At 47.2% G+C, this 19,233-nt stretch overlaps 1 protein-coding gene across 3 annotated transcripts; it reads right to left on the bottom strand.

The window, feature by feature from the left end:
- Positions 1–658: 658 nt before the first annotated feature.
- LOC310711935 (interleukin-36 alpha-like) lies at positions 659–17,483 on the bottom strand. Of its 3 annotated transcripts, none has more exons than XM_083514440.1 (7): positions 16,904–17,483; positions 14,160–14,205; positions 11,378–11,417; positions 6,326–6,488; positions 4,233–4,409; positions 1,875–2,014; positions 659–1,190 (listed from the first exon to the last, which is right to left on the bottom strand). In XM_083514440.1, the coding sequence occupies exons 2-7, from the start codon at positions 14,195–14,197 to the stop codon at positions 984–986; spliced, it is 765 nt and encodes a 254-aa protein (XP_083370566.1). In that variant the 5' UTR covers positions 14,198–14,205; positions 16,904–17,483; the 3' UTR covers positions 659–983. The 3 variants fall into 3 exon arrangements, with proteins under 3 accessions (XP_083370566.1, XP_083370567.1, XP_083370568.1); XM_083514442.1 differs by having other exon boundaries at positions 1,041–1,186; XM_083514441.1 differs by lacking the exon at positions 4,233–4,409.
- Between the last annotated feature and the right edge of the window lie 1,750 nt (positions 17,484–19,233).

Raw genomic sequence — 19,233 nt, 5'->3', positions numbered from 1 at the left:
CTGAATCTCAGAAAGCAGTGAAAGCAGCAATCCCTCTTGCTGTTCTGGCTTCTGGGATAGCTGTGCAGCCTGCATTCGCTCCATAAGATGCACACACACATTTCCCCTTACTTTTTAGGAGGGAAAAAGTGAGTCTTATAGAGCAAAAAATACGGTAGTTCTCTTTCAGCAATATACAATCCATAAACTTCAAGTTCACTTTCCAAAGCCTTACCCAGTCGTTTAATTGTATGTTGTGACCTATATCTTGTGCCCACTTAATCATTACTGCTTTAACTCCCTCACCTTTTGTTTCCCATTCCAACAGGATATTATATGCCTTCTTTAACAATTTAGAATTGTCATCTATGATATCCTTTTGGAATTTGGAAACTGTGTAGGTGAATGTTGTGTAGCCGTGTTGGTCTGCTGTAGTCATAGAATCATAGAATCATAGAATTGTAGAGTTGGAAGGGACCCTGAGGGTCATCTAGTCCAACCCCCTGCACTGCAGGAATCTAGTTCCCCAATGTGGGTCTCGAACCCACAGCCCTGAGATTAAGAGTCTCATGCTTTACTGACTGAGCTATTGAAACATGGGGTCGAAACAAAATAAAAAAATTCCATCCAGTAAGTATCAAAATGTTCAAGTAGGTCTGCTAATAAATAAATAAATAAGCAAGTGAATGATTGAATGAATGAACAAACAAATAAATAAATGCAACATTTCCATATACAGTATATACATGATAAAAAACATGTTGACAAAAACTGCTCCGAGAGTTGTTTTTTTTAACAATCAAGCAGTGTATAAATTTTATGAAATAAATAACATAATAAATAACTAAATATACAAATAAATAAATAAATAAATAAATAGTATAACATGCAAGCACGGGAATTGGGATTTCTGTACGTGGTACATACGTGGCCCCTGAGAAATTCAGGCAGCCTAAAAAGATAACCAACCAACATACCACTGTGGCTGAAAACATTAATGGTTATTAAAATAAATGAAAGTCAGTGTAGAAACGTTCTCCGATGACGTTGTGCATCTGCACGTAGCCGTTATCGTTTGGGGTGGCCATGTACCACCCGGGACAGACCAGGGACTGGAAAGTGAAGGTTTCGCTCGCTGGGCTGGTGGGCTTGTAATAAAAGAGGTACTTCTGGTTGTCTCCGGAGATTTCCTTCAGGGGCTTCTCCGCTTCCTAGAGGAAAGGGAGAGCGGTCAGGGGTTTGCCATACTCCCCAGAATACACAGCCAGAGTCTTGGGGGCCACACAGAGCTGCCTGAGGAGCATAGCGGTCAACTTACAGATTTGAAAATAAGGGACCAGCAGCCTCGAAAATAAGGGATCGGCAGCCAAAATAAGGGATTTTCCGGGCACAGGTATGTTCGACTTCTGAGCCCCTCCGAGCCAAAGGCAGAAAGCCTAGCTAGCAGCCAAACGAAGCCTCAAGCGGTGGTTCCCATAGCGCAGCAACCCGGCAAAGGGGATGCAGCAAGGAAAACCACCATCACCTCTCCGCTGGGAAGCGCTGAGCAAAGGTGAGTCCCCAGCCAACGCGGCCGATTTGATCGGCACAAGGCATGCAAGCTCCACCCCCCAGTCGTTCTTCGACTCCTTATTGGGTGAGCAACGCAGCCAAGCAACACAGTTGGAGCCTCCCTCCTCCCTGGCTGGGAGGGAGGGAGGGAGAGGAGCTGCTTCCTTTGAAACTTTGAAATTTAAGGGACATCACCTATAAGGGACAGCAGCGGGACACGGTGCTGGGATAAGGGAGTTTCCCGCCAAATAAGGGACGGTAGACAGCTATGCTGAGGAGCCCCATGCATTTTGTGGGGGGCGCTGGAGCCCTACTGCTCACCTCCTACTCACTACTCTACTCACCTCCAGCTGCAGGTGGCAGCCATCTCCCTCCTTGACGCACGTCAAGTACAGCTTGCTGTCGACAATGTCCAGAGCAACCAGCTGCCCAGACGTGGCATCGCTGCCCAGCGGTGAGCGATAGAAACGCAGGTCCAGTTCCACTAGGAAGAAACCAAAGGGCAAATCCTGTCTCAGTTCTGCTGAGCTCAAGGTCCAGAACCCTTGCAAAAGGGAGGGGCTGGAGCTTTGGCTATGTCTCCCCAAGCCCCCTGCTCCTGGGTCTGCACTTCCAGTACACAGAATCATAGATCAGGCACAGGGTGGGTTTCTGGTCTCCTGCCTCTGCCCTATCTGATGTCCTCACTGATTCCCTGCTGAAACGGCTGCACCCCTTAAAATGGCAAGCAGGCCGTATCGCTCTCTTGGGATACTTTTTCATGTGACACAGGTCAGCAGACTTTCACAGCTCAAGAAGGAGGTCCTACTTGGTACTAGATTTCCCCTCTTTCATTTTATTTATGAACATTTATAAATTTCATAGTGGGTCCCATGCAACTTGGTACATTTGAACCACCTAATGCATGGGTAAGGGACGCGGGTGGCACTGTGGGTTAAACCACAGAGCCTAGGACTTGCTGATCGGAAGGTCGGTGGTTCGAATCCCCGCGACGGGGTGAGCTCTCGTTGCTCGGTCCCTGCTCCTGCCAACCTAGCAGTTTGAAAGCACATCAAAATGCAAGTAGATAAATGGGTACCGCTCCAGCGGGAAGGTAAACGGCGTTTCTGTTCGCTCTGGTTCGCCAGAAGCGGCTTAGTCATGCTGGCCACGTGACCCAGAAGCTGTACGCCGGCTCCCTCGGCCAATAAAGTGAGATGAGCGCTGCAACCCCAGAGTCAGCCACGACTGGACCTAATGGTCCGGGGTCCCTTTACCTTAATGCATGGGTAGGCAAACTAAGGCTCGGGGGCCGAATAAGGCCCAAACGCCTTCTAAATCTGGCCCGCGGACGGTCTGGGAATCAGCGTGTTTTTACATGAGTAGAATGTGTTCTTTTATTTAAAATGCATCTCTGGGTTATTTGTGGGGCCTGCCTGGTGTTTTTACATTAGTAGAATGTGTGCTTTTACAGTGGTACCTCTGGATGTGAACAGGATCCGTCCTGGAGCCCCATTCGCATCCTGAAGCGAACGTAAGACGCGACTGTGCGTCTGCGCGGGTCGCATTTCGCCACTTACGCGCATGACTTCATTTTGAGCCTCTGCGCATGCGGCAAAACCCAGAAGTAATGAGCTCCATTACTTCCGGGTTGCCACGGAGCGCAACCCGAAAATATTTAAGCTGAAGCATATTCATCCCGAGGTATGACTGTACAATGGTACCTCGGGTTAAGAGCTTAATTTGATGTAGAGGTCCGTTCTTAACCTGAAACTGTTCTTAACCTGAAGCACCACTTTAGCTAATGGGGCCTCCTGCTGCTGCCACGCCGCTGGAGCACAATTTCTGTTTTTATCCTGAAGCAAAGTTCTTAACCCGAGGTACTATTTCTGGGTTAGTGGAGTCTGTAAGCTGAAGCGTATGTAAGCTGAAGCGTATGTAACCCGAGGTACCACTGTATTTAAAATGCATCTCTGGCTTATTTGTGGGGCATAGGAATTTGTTCATTTCCACAAGGTCTGAGGGACAGTGGACCGGCCCCCTGCTGAAAAAGTTTGCTGACCCCAGACCTGATACATAAGCATTAGATGCCAGGGATGTTCTGATCTCGCCCTCCGTCTGCAAAAAGATGTACTTTGCCCTGACATCGAAATATATGCCATGAGGAGGCTGGGCATGTCACAAACTGGGAGCTAGCACAGAGAAGACCCTCTTACTGTTTCCCTGTCTTTCATTGACCAAACTGTTGGAGACCATTGGAGACAGACCCAGCATGGACCAGCCTGAAACACCCTGGCACCCTCCAGATGCCTTGGAGCATCTATAACTCGCCCTACAGTGGTGCTTGGCAGGAGAAAGGAGGGAGGCTGGGGTATGAGGGAAGATGGAGAGGTGGCGTGCTGGCACTTTCAAATACCTGAAGGGCTGTCCCACAGAAGATGGAGCCAGCTTGTCTTCTGCTGCTCCAGAGGGCAGAACCCAGACCAATGGGTTGAAATGGCAAGGAAGGACATTCTGAGTAAATGTTAGGAAGAGCTTTCTGCTGGTAAGAGCCATTGCACAGTGCAACTGGACTCCCTCAAAAGGTGGCAGATTCTCCTTCACTGGAGATTTTAAAGCAGAGGTTGGGTGGCCACCAGTCAGGGATTATTTAGCTTTGCAGGGGGTTGGACTAGATGACCCCGGAGGGTCCCTTCTAGCTCTACGCTTACCTGATTCCTTACCTGGCTTGTCGCTGGCTTGTAAGTGCAAGGCAAGGAGCTTGGGCTGCCCTGGGGTCCCCTCCAGGAAAAAGCACTTGTTGTCCAGATCTTGGATGGTCCACCTTTGCACCCTGTCATAGGTGTAAGCAGACGGAAGCCCTGAAGACACAAGGCTGGCTTTAGCAAAGGAGGATGGACCTGGGCATGCAAGAGGGAACAGGGAGCATTATGGTCAGCACAAGGGAGAGGCCAGCAAGACTTGGAAGCTCTTGCTACAACCCTTCCAGAACAATCCTCTCGACGCTCCTTCTGGTGGAAGCGATATTCTCCCAATCTTAACACATCTTTATCCTCTAAAGACCTCAGATTGTTTTTTTTATATATAATAATATTTATTAGTTTTCCAACAAATTGAACACAACACTACAGAAAACCAAAAAAGAAAAAACATACAATAATACAATACAATACCACCACCCCCTGCAAAACACTAACATACAACTAACAAAACAAAACAAAAACCATTTAAAACACAGTCCAATTTCAATATCTTTCTTTCACTAATTTCCACGACCTCCTCACACCTCCCTTTTTGTATTCCACTTCTATTAATTGTTTCAGCAATTCCTTTCCATCTTCCTCTGTTTTCTATCCTATAATTGTCTTAACACATTCTAACCTTACTTTCCCCTTTAATAAGACCTCAGATTGGTACACATGGTTCTCTGCCAGCTCATGTTTCCCTGTGAGGTAGGTTAGGTAAAGGTAAAGGGACCCCTGACATTTGGTCCAGTCATGACCGACTCTGGGGTTGCGGCGCTCATCTCGCTTTATTGGCCGAGGAAGCCGGCGTACAGCTTCCGGGTCATGTGGCCAGCATGACTAAGCCACTTCTGGCAAACCAGAGCAGCGCACGGAAACACTGTTTGCCTTCCCGCCAGAGGGGTACCTATTTATCTACTTGCACTTTGACGCGCTTTCAAACTGCTAGGTTGGCAGGAGCAGGGACCGAACAACAGGAGCTCACCCCGTTGCGGGGATTCGAACTGCCGATCTTCTGACTGGCAAGTCCTAGGCTCTGTGGTTTAACCCACAGCGCCATGGGGCTAATGTCATCCAGCGAGCCTCATGGCCGTGTGGGAATTTGCATAAGAACATAAGCAGAGCCAGAAGGAACATTTTATCATATGTGGTGGGAGTGTAAGAAAGTAAAGAACTTCTGGGAAATGATATATAATGAGATGAAAAAGATATTGAAATATATGTTTTTTAAAAACCTAGAAGCATTTTTACTTGGTATTATAGGTCAGGATATTAATAGGCAAGATGTTAAACTGTTTTTATATGCAACAACAGCAGCAAGAGTATTGTTAGCCCAGAAATGGAAGCAAGAAGAAATTCTGATGAAAGAAGAATGGCAGGCGAAATTAATGGACTATGCAGAATTGGACAAAATGACAGGAAGGATTCGAAACCTGCGGGAACAGAGATTTGCAGAAGATTGGAAGAAGTACATGAACTATTTGAAGAGCAATTGTAATCAACAAATTACGCTAGTAGGATTACAAGAAGCTTTGTAAGGAGAAATATATGAAACGTTACAAATTAGATAAAGAATAGAGATATTGGATATGAGTATTAAATGTAATAGGGAAAGTAAGAAATGTATACTAAGAGATTAGATTGGAAAATTTTCAGACAGGATTGAGGGAAGTCAAAAAATTGTATAAGATGTAAAAGTATGTTTAATTACTGTTGAAAATGGTATGTTAAAAAACTAATAAAAATTTATATATATAGATTATTGGGATCAGCCCAATGTACTGTCTAAGTCCAGCTTCCTGTCTCACAGGGGCCACCCAAATCCCTGTAGAAAACCAGCAAGCAGGATTTGACCACAAGGACCCTCTCCCCTCCTATGGTTTCCAGCAACGGACATTCAGAAGCACTGCTGCCTCCAACTGTGGAGCCAGAGTCCGGCCGTAGTGGCTAGTAGCTGTCAATAGCTTCCTCCTCCTCCATGAGGACATCCAATCCGCTTTTAGAGCACTGCCATCCTTTGGACCTCCTCGCCACTCAAAACTGGGACTGGCTGAATAGAGGGAGCTCCGTACCTTCCACCAAGTTGCTGGTCAGCATCTCGCTCAAGTCGGCATCTGTGAACAGCCTGCTGTGGCTGGGCCTTCTCCGTCTCGGTGGCTGCATGCTGGGCTTGGTTGCGGCATCTTCTAGAACGGAAAGGATACCTGCGTGCTGGACAGACTGGTAGAAGGAGATCTATAGGGGGGAAATCAGCTGGAATAGTCAGAACGGGGCCCTGGAACAAACAGTGCAAGGTGTCCCCTTATGGAAAGAGCTCAAGGGAGCAGCCCCTTCCTCACGGGCTCTGGCTCATTCTGATGAGACCTCCTGCCGCTCCCTCCAAATGCACCCTGCATTCGCCCCTTCTCTTCCGCCTGCTCCCATTGCACCCAGCCAAGGGCTTGGCTCTCAGGCACCCGAGGGAAGGAAGTGGTTGCTGCTGTTGTCTGCTGCTGATAAGAATGCTCAGGCCCTTCTTGGAATACCGTATTTTTTGCTCTATAAGACTCACTTTTTCCCTCCTAAAAAGTAAGGGGAAATGTGTGTGCGTCTTATGGAGCGAATGCAGGCTGCGCAGCTATCCCAGAAGCCAGAACAGCAAGAGGGATTGCTGCTTTCACTGCGCAGCGATCCCTCTTGCTGTTCTGGCTTCTGAGATTCAGAATATACCTTTTTTTTTGTTTTTCTCCTCCAAAAACTAGGTGCGTCTTGTGGTCTGGTGCGTCTTATAGAGCGAAAAATACGGCAACAGGTTTGGAATTGCTCAAGAAAGATGTCAAATTTGTTTTTGTATGCCACAACTGCAGCAAGAATTTTGTTAGCTAAGAATTGGAAAACACAAGAAGTTCCAACAGTGGAGGAATGGCAGATGAAGATGATGGGTTTTTCGGAGCTAACTGGCCTGACTGGAAGAGTCCGTGACCAGAAGGAGAAGGAGTACCAGGAGGAATGGATGAAATGCAAAGACTATTTAGTTAAATATGTTGTTGTTTAGTCGTGTCCGACTCTTCGTGACCCCGTGGACCAGAGCACGCCAGGCCTCCTGTCTTCCACTGCCTCCCACAGTTTGGTCAAACTTTAAATATGTTAAGTTAATTTAATTGGAAAAGCTTGCAAATATCAGATAGGCTTAGGATTTAAATATGTAATGTTAGGAATTAATATGTTTAATGCTAAAATAGAAAGAAAGAAAGACGTTAAGTGATTAAGTTAATTTTATGAGAAAATTTGGTTTTGGAAAACTGTTAAAATGATATGCACTGAAATTCAACTAGGGGATATGAGGCGGTCACTTAACAATGTCACTAAGATTGGTTTAAATACGGTTGACATTTATGTTTGTTTAATTTTTTTTTTGAAAATCAATAATTTTTTGTTTTTTTAATAAAGAATGCTCAGGCCCTTTTACTGGCTCACGGGGTGGGGGTGGGGAGTGGATTTTCTTCAACTGACTAATGCTGTTGTTGTTTACTTCATTTATATCTCTTTTTTCCTTTTTTAATCTCTGCAACAACTCTGTGACGTAGGCTGAGAGGCGGTGACTGGCCCAAGGTTACCTAGAGAGTTTCATGGCCAAGTGGGGATTTGAACCCTCCTCTTTCAGATCAAACACTCTAATAATAATAATAATAATAATAATAATAATAATAATAATAATAATTTTTATACCCCGCCCTCCCCAGCCAAGACCGGGCTCAGGGCGGCTAACACCAGGTATAAAAACAATTGAATGAAATACAACTTAAAAACAAGATTAAAAAACAACATTAAAATGCAGCGTCATTTCAGTAGAAACTCAAATCAAAAACTTTTTGGGGATGAAAACGTCAAATCTTCACTAAGGCCAACTATCCAGACTGGGCCAGAAAAAAGCCAGGGAAGTCCCCAAATAGGAGTTCCATCACAGAAGGAGAAAGGAAAAAGGAAAGAGAGGGAGGGGATCAAGTTGATTCCAAGCCAAAGGCCAGGTGGAACAACTCTGTCTTCCAGGCCCTGCGGAAAGAACTCAGATCTCGCAGGGCCCTGGTCTCATGAGACAGAGCGTTCCACCAGCCTGGAGCCAATGTTGAAAAGGCCCTGGCTCTGGTTGAGGCTAATCTGACTTCCTTAGGGACCTCTAGGGTGTTGCTATTTATGGACCTTAAGGTCCTCCGTGGGGCATACCGGGAGAGGCGGTCCTGTAGGTACAAGGGTCCTAACCATTGCACCACACTGTCTCTCCGTTACAAGAAAAGAGATTCCAACTAAACATTCAGAATAACTTTCTGGTGGCAAGAGCTGTTCCACAGTGGAAGGTGGTGGACCTTCCTTCACTGGAGGTTTTTGAACAGAGGTTGGGCAGCCATCTAACAGGAATGCTTTTTTTCGTGATTCCTGCATTGCAGGGGGTTGGGCTGGATGACCACTGCAGAGCCCCTTCCAACTCTGTAATTCTAACCAGACCGAGCTGTAACGTTTGAGGCAGCTTTGCTCGGCTGGAACTACAGCCGCCGCTGGGGAACACACAAAGGTGGAGTCCGCAAGGCATTTGCTTTACACAAGCGTATAGAGAGGCATCTCTCAGCCTTAGCTTTACACATGCGTAGAAATTAAGTACGTAAAGAGCAGTTACAACCAGATAACTAAGCTACAGCCTTATCAGAGGAGCAGAAGTAACATCCTAGGCCAGAACTGCAGAAGAAACCAGGTCAATCCCTCTTCTTTCCTTATGAGGAACTCTTGAGGGAGTTGAATATGTTTAAGTTTGGAGAGAAGATGACTAAGAGGAGATATGCTAAAAAAGTAAAGGGACCCCTGACCATTAGGTCCAGTCGTGGCCGACTCTGGGGTTGTGGCGCTCATCTCGCTTTATTGGCTAAGGGAGCCAGCGTACAGCTTCCGGGTCATGTGGCCAGCATGACTAAACCGCTTCTGGCGAACCAGAGCAGCGCGAGCAAACGCTGTTTACCTTCCTGCCGGAGCGGTACCTATTTATCTACTTGCACTTTGACGTGCTTTCGAACTGCTAGGTTGGCAGGAGCAGGGACCAAGCAAGGGGAGCTCACTCCATCGCGGGGAGTGAGGGCCAGGGCCTTTTCAGTGATGGCTCCGACCTGGTGGGATGCTCTGTCCCATGAGACTAGGGCCCTTCAGGATTTAACCTCTTTCCGTCAGGCCTATAAGACAGAGCTATTCCATCTAGCATTTAATTTGATTTCAGCCTGATATTTTGTTTCCCTTCTCTTCCCTCCCCCTCCCCTTTTATGAAGATTACCCTTCTATGAGACCCCACAGCTAATTCTCCCCAGGCCTCCTCCTCACTGGCCCAAGTAGGACCAATTCAGCCAGCTAGCCCTGGGGATTATCTAATGCTTATTTCCCCTAAATTGATGTCTGACTTTTGAATTTTATTGTTATTCATGTTTTCATACTGTGTTTTATGCTGCTTTTACAATTAAGTGTTTTAAATTTGTTGCCCTGAGCCCGGTTTTTGAACCGGGAAGGGTGGGGTATAAATAAAAATGTAGTATTATTATTATTTATTATTATTATTATTATTTATTTTGTTAGCCTTTCTTCAGGTTGCAGAATATCCAGGTTTTTCTTTTTGTAAGCACTGCAGCAGCAGCAGTAGCAGCAGCAGGTCACCACATATGTGGACCCCCCCTCTTTATTTGTTCCCTCAGAGCAGTGTGGGGCAGAGGGATTCGCTGGGGGGGCAGAATGCTAAAAGGCAAGCAGGCAGCAGGGGGCACTGGAGGTATATCAGACTTTGCAAAGCTGGTATCACCAGATCAAGTTCATCAGTTCTGTTAAATTAATTCAGCTAAACCGTTCCAACTGGGTTTTGAATAAAGGTGAGTTATTAATTGTTGCTGTTTAGAAATTTTCGTTGTAGTAATGATACATTGGGCTAAAGGTATAGGGCATAATATACCAATAGACGCAGGTGGCGCTGTGGGTTAAACCACAGAGCCTAGGACTTGCCGATCAGAAGGTTGGCGGTTCGAATCCCTGCGATGGGGTGAGCTCCCCATAGATAAATAGGTACCACTCTGGTGGGAAGGTAAACGGTGTTTCCATGCTCTGCTCTGGTTTCCCTGCTCCTGCGAACCTAGCAGTTCGAAAGCACGTCAAAGTGCAAGTAGATAAATAGGTACTGCTTTGGCGAGAAGGTAAATGGCGTTTCCGTTCGCTGCTCTGGTTCGCCAGAAGCGGCTTAGTCATGCTGGCCATCTGACTGTACGCTGGCTCCCTCGGCCAGTAAAGCGAGATGAGCGCCGCAACCCCCGAGTCGGCCACGACTGGACCTAAATGGTCAGGGGTCCTTTTACCTTTACCTATAACAATAGACAATTGGGGGAGGTTATGGAGAGAAGGAATAAACTTTACTGCCTGCAGTGCATTAAAAGAAAATATAATGAAAATGGTGTACAGATGGTATATAACACTGGTGAAACTAGCCAAAATGTATAAAACAAATACGGTAATACATGTTGGAAATGTAAAGAAAAAGAGGGCACGTTTTACCGCATGTGGTGGGAATGTAAAAAAGTGGTCGGGTGCGTCTTATGGAGCGAAAAATTCGGTAATTGGAAAGGAATTCAGAAAACCATTAGAAGAGGTTGATGGAAGTCCTAGGCTACGACAGCCAAGGATTTGTCATCTTGTGTTGGAAAAATTGTGTAAAATTCAATAAAAATTGTATTGAAAAGAAAATAAAATTTCATTGTGTTATCTTCATCGACAGCCCATTCACGCCGCTATTCTGAACAGTGTTTTTCATAGGGGAGGGTAGCAGGAGGCCTGGGGGCCTGGCGGAAAAGATCTGGGGCTGTGTCCCTCCCCAACAATGGCACTGAGCCTAACTGTGGCACTGTGCTTAAATGCCAGGTGAAAAACACCTTGGCCTACGGCTCTCTGCCTGGAAGGGTGAATTCCTGGGCTGAGCCCCAAGCCTTCCCTGCCCACTGGGTACCACTGAAGCCACTCTGAAAGCCTTGCAAGCGACCCCTCTTCCCAAGTGGGAGCCGAATAGGGGGGGGGGGTGAGCTGTGTTATGGGGTTTTTCCCTCCCACCCCCCAAAATGCTGAAGGCGTCTTACCTCGTTGCCGAATGAGAACTCCATCTCCATCTCTTCCTCACTAGAAGGGAAGGGGGTTGGGAAGGAGGTGAAGAAGAGAGTTTGGATTCTGAGATAGCAGACCCTTAAGGATAGGACTTAATAATAATAATAATAATAATAATAATAATAATAATAATAATAATAATAATAATTTATACCCTGCCCTCCCCAGCCAAGACCGGGCTCAGGGCTGCTAACACCCGATATAAAAACAAATTGATTGAAATACAACTTAAAAACAAGATTAAAATACAACATTAAAACATCAAAACATTAAAATTAAAATACAACCTTATTTGAATGGAAACTCAAATCAAAAACTTTTGGGGGGATGAAAATGTCAGGTCTTCACCAAGGCCAACTATCCAGACTGGTCCTACGTGGGCCAGAAAAAAGCCAGGGAAGTCCCCAAATAGGAGTTCCATCACAGAAGGAGAAAGGAAAAAAAGTGGTGGTAATGCCCACCACCGCCCTGGCCAGCTGGTGACTCTTCCCATCCAGGCGACAGCAGGGCTAGGAAGGCAAGAGGCAGCCCTGGGGCCTTGCAGCACTGGTTGGGGTGGGAAGATGCCAGAGACGGTGGCACTCTTCAGAGGGGTACCCAGGAGTCCCACAATGGGAGAACAGACTTTGGTTTGGGGCAGAAAAATAGACGGCAGTGACGGGGTCAAGCAAGGCCTTCCAGTTTCATAACATTTATACAATAGGTAAAGGTAAAGGGACCCCTGACCATTAGGTCCAGTTGTGGCCAACTCTGGGGTTGCGGCGCTCATCTCACTTTATTGGCCGAGGGAGCCGGCGTACAGCTTCCGGGTCATGTGGCCAGCATGAGTAAGCCGCTTCTGGCGAACCAGAGCAGCGCACGGAAACGTCGTTTACCTTCCCACTGGAGCGGTACCTATATATCTTCTTGCACTTTTGACGTGCTTTCAAACTGCTTAGGTGGGCAGGAGCTGTGACCGAGCAACGGGAGCTCAGCCCGTCGCGGGGATTCAAACCGCCGACCTTCTGATCGGTAAGTCCTAGGCTCTGTGGTTTAACCCACAGTGCCACCCGCGTGAGTGTTAAAAAACAACAACCCTCAAAGCAATGTACAAATGAAGATTGGCAGAGGGAGGCGGGAACTGTCTCAGGCGGCAACTGCTGGAAGGCAAGGGAGGCTTTTCCTCTCAAGGTCAGGGCCGGGCCGAGAGATTTAGTTGCTTAAGGCAAAGGACAATATGGAAACCGCCTGGAGCTACAGCTGAACCTCAAATGATAGTGATGGAGCACCGTCCTCCCCCATATCTGAGGGCAGCAAGCTGGCATCTGCATGGCATTCATAGCTGCTCGGCCCTCCAGCATCTTCCGCCTGAGGCAATGCCTTGCTCTGCCTCTGCTCTGCACTGTTTCCTTGGGGGTCTGAGCCGTGGGTGCCTGGACTGAGTCTCTGTCACAAGACCCTCAAGGTTGGTGCAGGATGTGACCCCATTGCTGGCATGGAGGCAAGATTCAGCTGCTGGTAGATTTGGCTTCTGTGTAAGAACATCAGAAGCGTCTGCTGGATCAGGCCAATGGTCCATTTGGTCCAGCACTCTGTTCTTACAGTGGCCAACCAGGTGCCCGTTATAATAATAATAATATAATAATAATTATTATTTATTATTTATACCTCGCCCATCTGACTGGGCTTCCCCAGCCACTCTGGGCGGCTTTCAAGAAAACATTAAAATACAGTAATGCATCAAACATTAAAAGCTTTCCTAAAGAGGGCTGCCTTCAGATGTCTTCTAAAAGTCTGGTAGTTGTTCTCTTTGACATCTGGTGGGAGGGTGTTCCACAGGGCAGGCACCACTACCAAGAAGGCCCTCTGCCTGGTTCCCTGTAACCTTACTTCTTGCAGGGAGGAAACTGCCAGAAGGCCCTTGGCGCTGGACCTCAGTGTCCGGGTAGAACGATGGGGGTGGAGACGCTCCTTCAGGTATACAGGACCGAGGCCGTTTAGGGCTTTAAAGGTCAGCACCAACACTTGGAATTGTGCTCAGAAACGTACTGGGAGCCAAGGTAGACCGGTGTGATGTGGTCTCGGCGGCCACCCCCAGTCACCAGTCTAGCTGCCGCATTCTGGATTATTTGTAGTTCCCATTATGGGAAACCTGCAAGCAGGTTTGGAGCGCAAGAGCCCTCTCCGGTCAGCAGTTTGCCAGCGACTGGCATCCAGGAGCATTGCTGCCTTCAACTGGGAACGCAGAGCGCAGCCTCTGACAGTGGCTAGTAGCCATTGACAACCCTACTCCTCTTTTACAGCCACCCAAGTTGCGTCCGGAGCTGCGGTGTTTGTGAGCATCTTCTCCTCTGTTCCAGGCAGCAAGTGGGTCAGCCCTGAGACAGGCCCTGCTGAGGAGCAATGATGAGGTTCATGGGCTATGTGTGGGGCGCTCCATCACACCCCACCACAGAAAACCCTGCTTCTGCCTCTGCATAAGCAGATACAGTGGTACCTCAGGTTAAGTACTTAATTCGTTCCAGAGGTCCGTTCTTAACCTGAAACTGTTCTTAACCTGAAGCACCACTTTAGCTAATGGGGCCTCCTGCTGCCGCCGCGCCGCTGGAGCCCGATTTCTGTTCTCATCCTAGAGCAAAGTTCTTAACCTGAAGCACTATTTCTGGGTTAGCGGAGTCTGTAACCTGAAGCATATGTAACCTGAAGCGTATGTAACCTGAGGTACCACTGTACCAGGAGTGCAGATGACCCAGCAAGGAAAGCGGGGAAGATGCTCACCTGATGTCTCTCAGCAACACGTCCGGGACTCTGGCCATGGTTGTGTCTGGAAAGGGAAAAGTACAAGGATGAGCCCCACCAGCCACAGCCCCCCCTTGAATAGGGTTCCCTTACACCCCCTTTTTCCAGGACACGTCCACTTTTTCAGGGGTAAAATTTCTGTCCAGGTGGATTTTTTAAATTTGCTGAAATATCTCTGGTTATACTTTCTGGTTGGGACATAGACATAACTGGTGGCTGAAAGAACGTGTCCAGAGGAGGGCAACCAAAATGGTCAAAGGCCTGGAAACGATGCCTTATGAGGAACGGCTAAGGGAGCTGGGCATGTTTAGCCTGGAGAAGAGGAGGTTAAGGAGTGATATGATAGCCATGTTCAAATATATAAAAGGATGTCACATAGAGGAGGGAGAAAGGTTGTTTTCTGCTGCTCCAGAGAAGCGGACACGGAGCAATGGATCCAAACTACAAGAAAGAAGATTCCACCTAAACATTAGGAAGAACTTCCTGACAGTAAGAGCTGTTTGACAGTGGAATTTGCTGCCAAGGAGTGTGGTGGAGTCTCCTACTTTGGAGGTCTTTAAGCAGAGGCTTGACAACCATATGTCAGGAGTGCTCTGATGGTGTTTCCTGCTTGGCAGGGGGTTGGACTCGATGGCCCTTGTGGTCTCTTCCAACTCTATGATTCTATGATTCTATGATTTCCTCTTCTCTCCTCCTGCCCCCCCCCATAGCAATATACCACAGCTTCTATAGCCTACATAAAGGTAAAGGGACCCCTGACTGTTAGGTCCAGTCGTGACCGACTCTGGGGTTGCAGCGCTCATCTCGCTTTATTGGCCGAGGGAGCCGGCATACAGCTTCCGGGTCATGTGGCCAGCATGACTAAGCCGCTTCTGGTGAACCAGAGCAGTGCATGGAAATGCCGTTTTACCTTCTGGCTGGAGCAGTATCTATTTATCTACTTGCACTGGTGTGCTTTCGAACTGCTAGGTTGGCAGGAGCTGGGACCGAGCAACGGGAGCTCACCCCGTTGCGGGGATTCGAACTGCCGACCTTCTGATCGGCAAGTCCTAGGCTCTGTGGTTTAACCCACAGCACCACCCGCGTCCCTTTTATAGCCTACATAGAGTAGGGGTATTTAAAATGAGAGTCATAATAGGGTCCTCCTTTTTGCTCTTCAAAATATGGCAACTCATGCCAGCTGGGCCTTGGACATACCACAGCTCAGGGCCAGAACAATTGTTTTGTTGCTGGAAGTTGTTCACTACCCAGTGAAAAGCAAATCCTTAGAGAGATTACGGTAATAAAACCAAAAATATAGTAAGTATTTTCCAATGATTTATTGGTAAACATAGATCCTATATTCTAGGTCAGGGGTCAGCAAACTTTTTCAGCAGGGGGCCGGTCCACTGTTCCTCAGACCTTGTGGGGGGCTGGACTATATTTTGAAAAAAAAAAAAAGAACGAATTCCTATGCCCCACAAAGAACCCAGAGATGCATTTTAAATAAAAGGACATATTCTACTCATGTAAAAACACCAGGCAGGCCCCACAAATAACCCAGAGATGCATTTTAAATAAAAGGACACATTCTACTCATGTAAAAACACGCTGATTCCCGCACCATCCATGGGCCAGACTGAGAAGGCGATTGGGCCGCATCCAGCCCACAAGCCTTAGATTGCCTACCCCTGCCTTAGACTCTTATTTATTGCATTTATATATCCCTCCTTTTTCTCAAAAGAGCTCAAGGTGGCGTACATGGTTCATGGTTCAGAGGAGGTTAAGGGGTGATATGATAGCCATGTTCAAATATATAAAAGGATGTCACATAGAGGAGGGAGAAAGGTTGTTTTCTGCTGCTCCAGAGAAGCGGACACGGAGCAATGGATGCAAACTACAAGAAAGAAGATTCCACCTAAACATTAGGAAGAACTTCCTGACAGTAAGAGCTGTTCGACAGTGGAATTTGCTGCCAAGGAGTGTGGTGGAGTCTCCTACTTTGGAGGTCTTTAAGCAGAGGCTTGACAACCATATGTCAGGAGTGCTCTGATGGTGTTTCCTGCTTGGCAGGGAGTTGGACTCGATGGCCCTTGTGGTCTCTTCCAACTCTATGATTCTATCCCCCCTCCTCATTTTATCCCCACAACAACAGTCTTGTAAGGTTGGGTTGAGAGGTAGCGGTTGGCCCAAATTCACCACCCAGCAAGCTTCATTCATGGCTGAGTGGAAGGATTTGAACCCAGCTCCTATTCCGTCACACTAACCCAGACCTTTCCAAACTTTTCATAATGGTGACGCACTTTTTAGACATGCATCATTTCACGACACAGTAATTGAGTTTTCCTAGCAAACCAGAGGTTAAACAAACCCCTTTCCAGTCCCGGAAGGAGCACGTGGAGCGTTTGCGCGAGACGCCAACACACAGTTTGGAAAGTTCTGCTCTATCCACTACCCCATATTGCCTCTTGAGTGGCAACCTGCCAGTATCTGAAAGACATGACTATTCCCTGGAAGCTTCTCTTGGCAACCCCAATTGGCAGGGGGCAAGCTCTGGCAATCTGGGTGGAAGGGGCTGCAGGGTGGAGGGGAAGGAGCTTCAGGATTTGGCTGCAAAGGTGAGCTTGGGTATCATCTCCAAAGGAAGTCTCCCCATCCATCATCTCCTCAGCAGAGCCACCAAGAGAGGAGGATGCCTGTGACCAGGAACCAGGTGGGAGGGGAATCTATGGAGGCATCCTTACCTGTGGTTCGCGATCCAAGTCTGCTTGCTGCTCTTCTGCTTTGGTTCTCAGTCCAGAAGCCTCTGTCCAAATTTATAGCATGGAGAAGGTGGGGCTTGAGGCTGGAATTTCCACCTCTGCCTTTTCTACGAACCTGCTGTCAAGCTCGGATTGTGCAATCTACTTTTGATTGCCTGCAAGGCTGGAAAGTCTTTTGCGTGGGGTGGAGAACTATCTTGGCTCCACCCTTGAGGAAGACCAGCTCCTTCCTTCCAGGGATCAGATCTTGGAGAGTTCGTGGCCTCTGGCCTGGTTTCTCTACAATACAAACCATCTGGCTGAACATTTGATCCAAGCTGCAGAATCTGTCCCCCAAGCCAAGCTTTTCTCTGCTTCTCAAGAGCACAAGCCCAGAATTATTATTCTGTTTTCCCCCCTGCAAACACTTTATGCCAAATGTATGCTTTCAGTTTTTAGCTCCATAGGTATCAAGGCTGCAAATGCTGGGATAGAGCAGATATTCTGGAGATGTTCCCAAATCAGAAAATTTTGGAAAGATATTGCAGTGGAAATTGAAGGAATAACTGGCTATACCTATGGATCTTCTTTCTTAAGGAAATCAGCCCTGAGTGCTCACTGGAAGGACAGATTGTGAAGCTGAGGCTCCAAGACTTTGGCCACCTTATGAGAAGAGAAGACTCCCTGGGAAAGACCCTGATGTTGGGAAAGATGGCGGGCACAAGGAGAAGGGGACGACAGAGGACGAGATGGTTGGACAGTGTTCTCGAAGCTACCAGCATGAGTCTGACCAAACTGCGGGAGGCAGTGGAAGACAGGAGTGTCTGGCGTGCTCTGGTCCATGGGGTCACGAAGAGTTGGACATAACTAAACAACTAAACAACAAAATGGATTTTACAATTTGGATATGTTAAAGAAACTGTGCTAATAAAGGACAGGGAATTAATGCAACATCTTTGACCCCATTATTCTATGAACTCTTAACTGCTGTCAGAGTTATTATTTGTCAAAACTGGGGGGCGGTAATGAGGACACTGTCCACGAAAGAATGGAGAACAAAAATGTAGGACTCTGTATGCATGGTTAAGCTTGCTTACATGGTGAGAAACAGAGAGGGCAGGCAACTAGATAATGCCCTTATTGATAAATAGGTCTTTTTATTATTTCCTGGAATAATAAGGTACAGGATAGTGTAAACACAATTGTATTACTTGCAGCCTTCTGATATTAATTAATTAATTAACTATGTTTGACATTGGTGTGGAATTTTTCCCCCCTATGTGTTTGGTTCTAGATATCCCCTTCTATTTCATTGAAAGGGCATCTCCTTCATGCCTCCCATTTCACAGCTTGGAGAACTGAGGCTGGGGGGCTTTCCTTATTATTTATGACCGAACATAGTTTACTTCTGAGTGAACAGTTACAGGATGACGCAGCTCAACAGCTCTTACATATTTGGGCGCAAGGAAAAGCCAGTGCAGTGGTTAAAAGCAGGGGTAGGCAACCTAAGGCCTGGGGGCTGGATACAGCCCAATCGCCTTCTCAATCCGGCCCGCGGACGGTCCGGGAATCAGCGTGTTTTTACACGAGCGGAATGTGTCGTTTTATTTAAAATGCATCTCTGGGTTATTTGTGGGGCATAGAAATTCGTTCATTCCCCCCCCCCCCCATATAGTCCGGCCCACCACATGGTCTGAGGGACAGTGGACCGGCCCCCTGCTGGAAAAGGTTGCTGACTCCTGGGTTAAAGTGTCAGATTAGGACCTGGGAGACCAGGTTTCTTGTCCCCACTCAGCCATGGAGCTCATTGGATGACCTTGGGCCAGCCACAGTCTCTCAGCCTACCCTATCTCACAGGGTTGCTGCGAGGATAAAATGGTGAGGAGGAGAACAAAGGTGGGATATAAGTGCAATGAAGAAATGAATAAGCTCTGTATTTGGGCTAATAGCAGGAAGTGCTAGATGCAAGCACAGAGTCTGAGGTCAGGATCCTTCCAAGGTTCAAGGGAAGAGCTGCAGGACTGAGCAGAAGCAATGACGACATCCCAACGGCTGCCATGCTTCCTTCTTCAGGGCCCTCTGATTGGCCACTGTGGATACAGGATGCTGGACTTGACGGGTCAAGTCTCTTTTTATGTTCTTATTTTGGTCATACGAAGCAAAATTCCAGCATAAGCATCTAGCACTTCCTGTGACTCACTTCCTTGTTATTTTGTGTTGTCAGACGCTCCCTTGGACACCCCATTGGGTTTTTCTATCTTTTAGATCTATCTAAGAAAATAGTAGTTTAGTTCCTTGTTTGAAAAAAGGCGGGGGGAAGGCATGGAAAAAGC

This window comes from Podarcis liolepis, assembly GCF_965112155.1.
Source record: "Podarcis liolepis genome assembly, chromosome: 7".
NCBI lineage: Eukaryota > Metazoa > Chordata > Lepidosauria > Squamata > Lacertidae > Podarcis > Podarcis liolepis.
Note: the sequence above shows the minus strand (reverse complement) of the source record. Positions and strands in the feature narration are given on the sequence as shown.

Bases quoted from the DNA above. Each gene is read 5' to 3' on its own strand.
- LOC310711935 (XM_083514440.1), bottom strand. From the start codon at position 14,197: ATGGCCAGAGTCCCGGACGTGTTGCTGAGAGACATCAG. The intron at 2,015-4,232 runs GTAAGGAATCAG...GTTTCTTCCTAG, and splicing joins ACAAGCCAGCGACAAGCCAG to TGGAACTGGACCTGCGTTTC. The intron at 1,191-1,874 runs GTGAGTAGAGTA...CCTTTCCTCTAG, and splicing joins GCTGCCACCTGCAGCTGGAG to GAAGCGGAGAAGCCCCTGAA.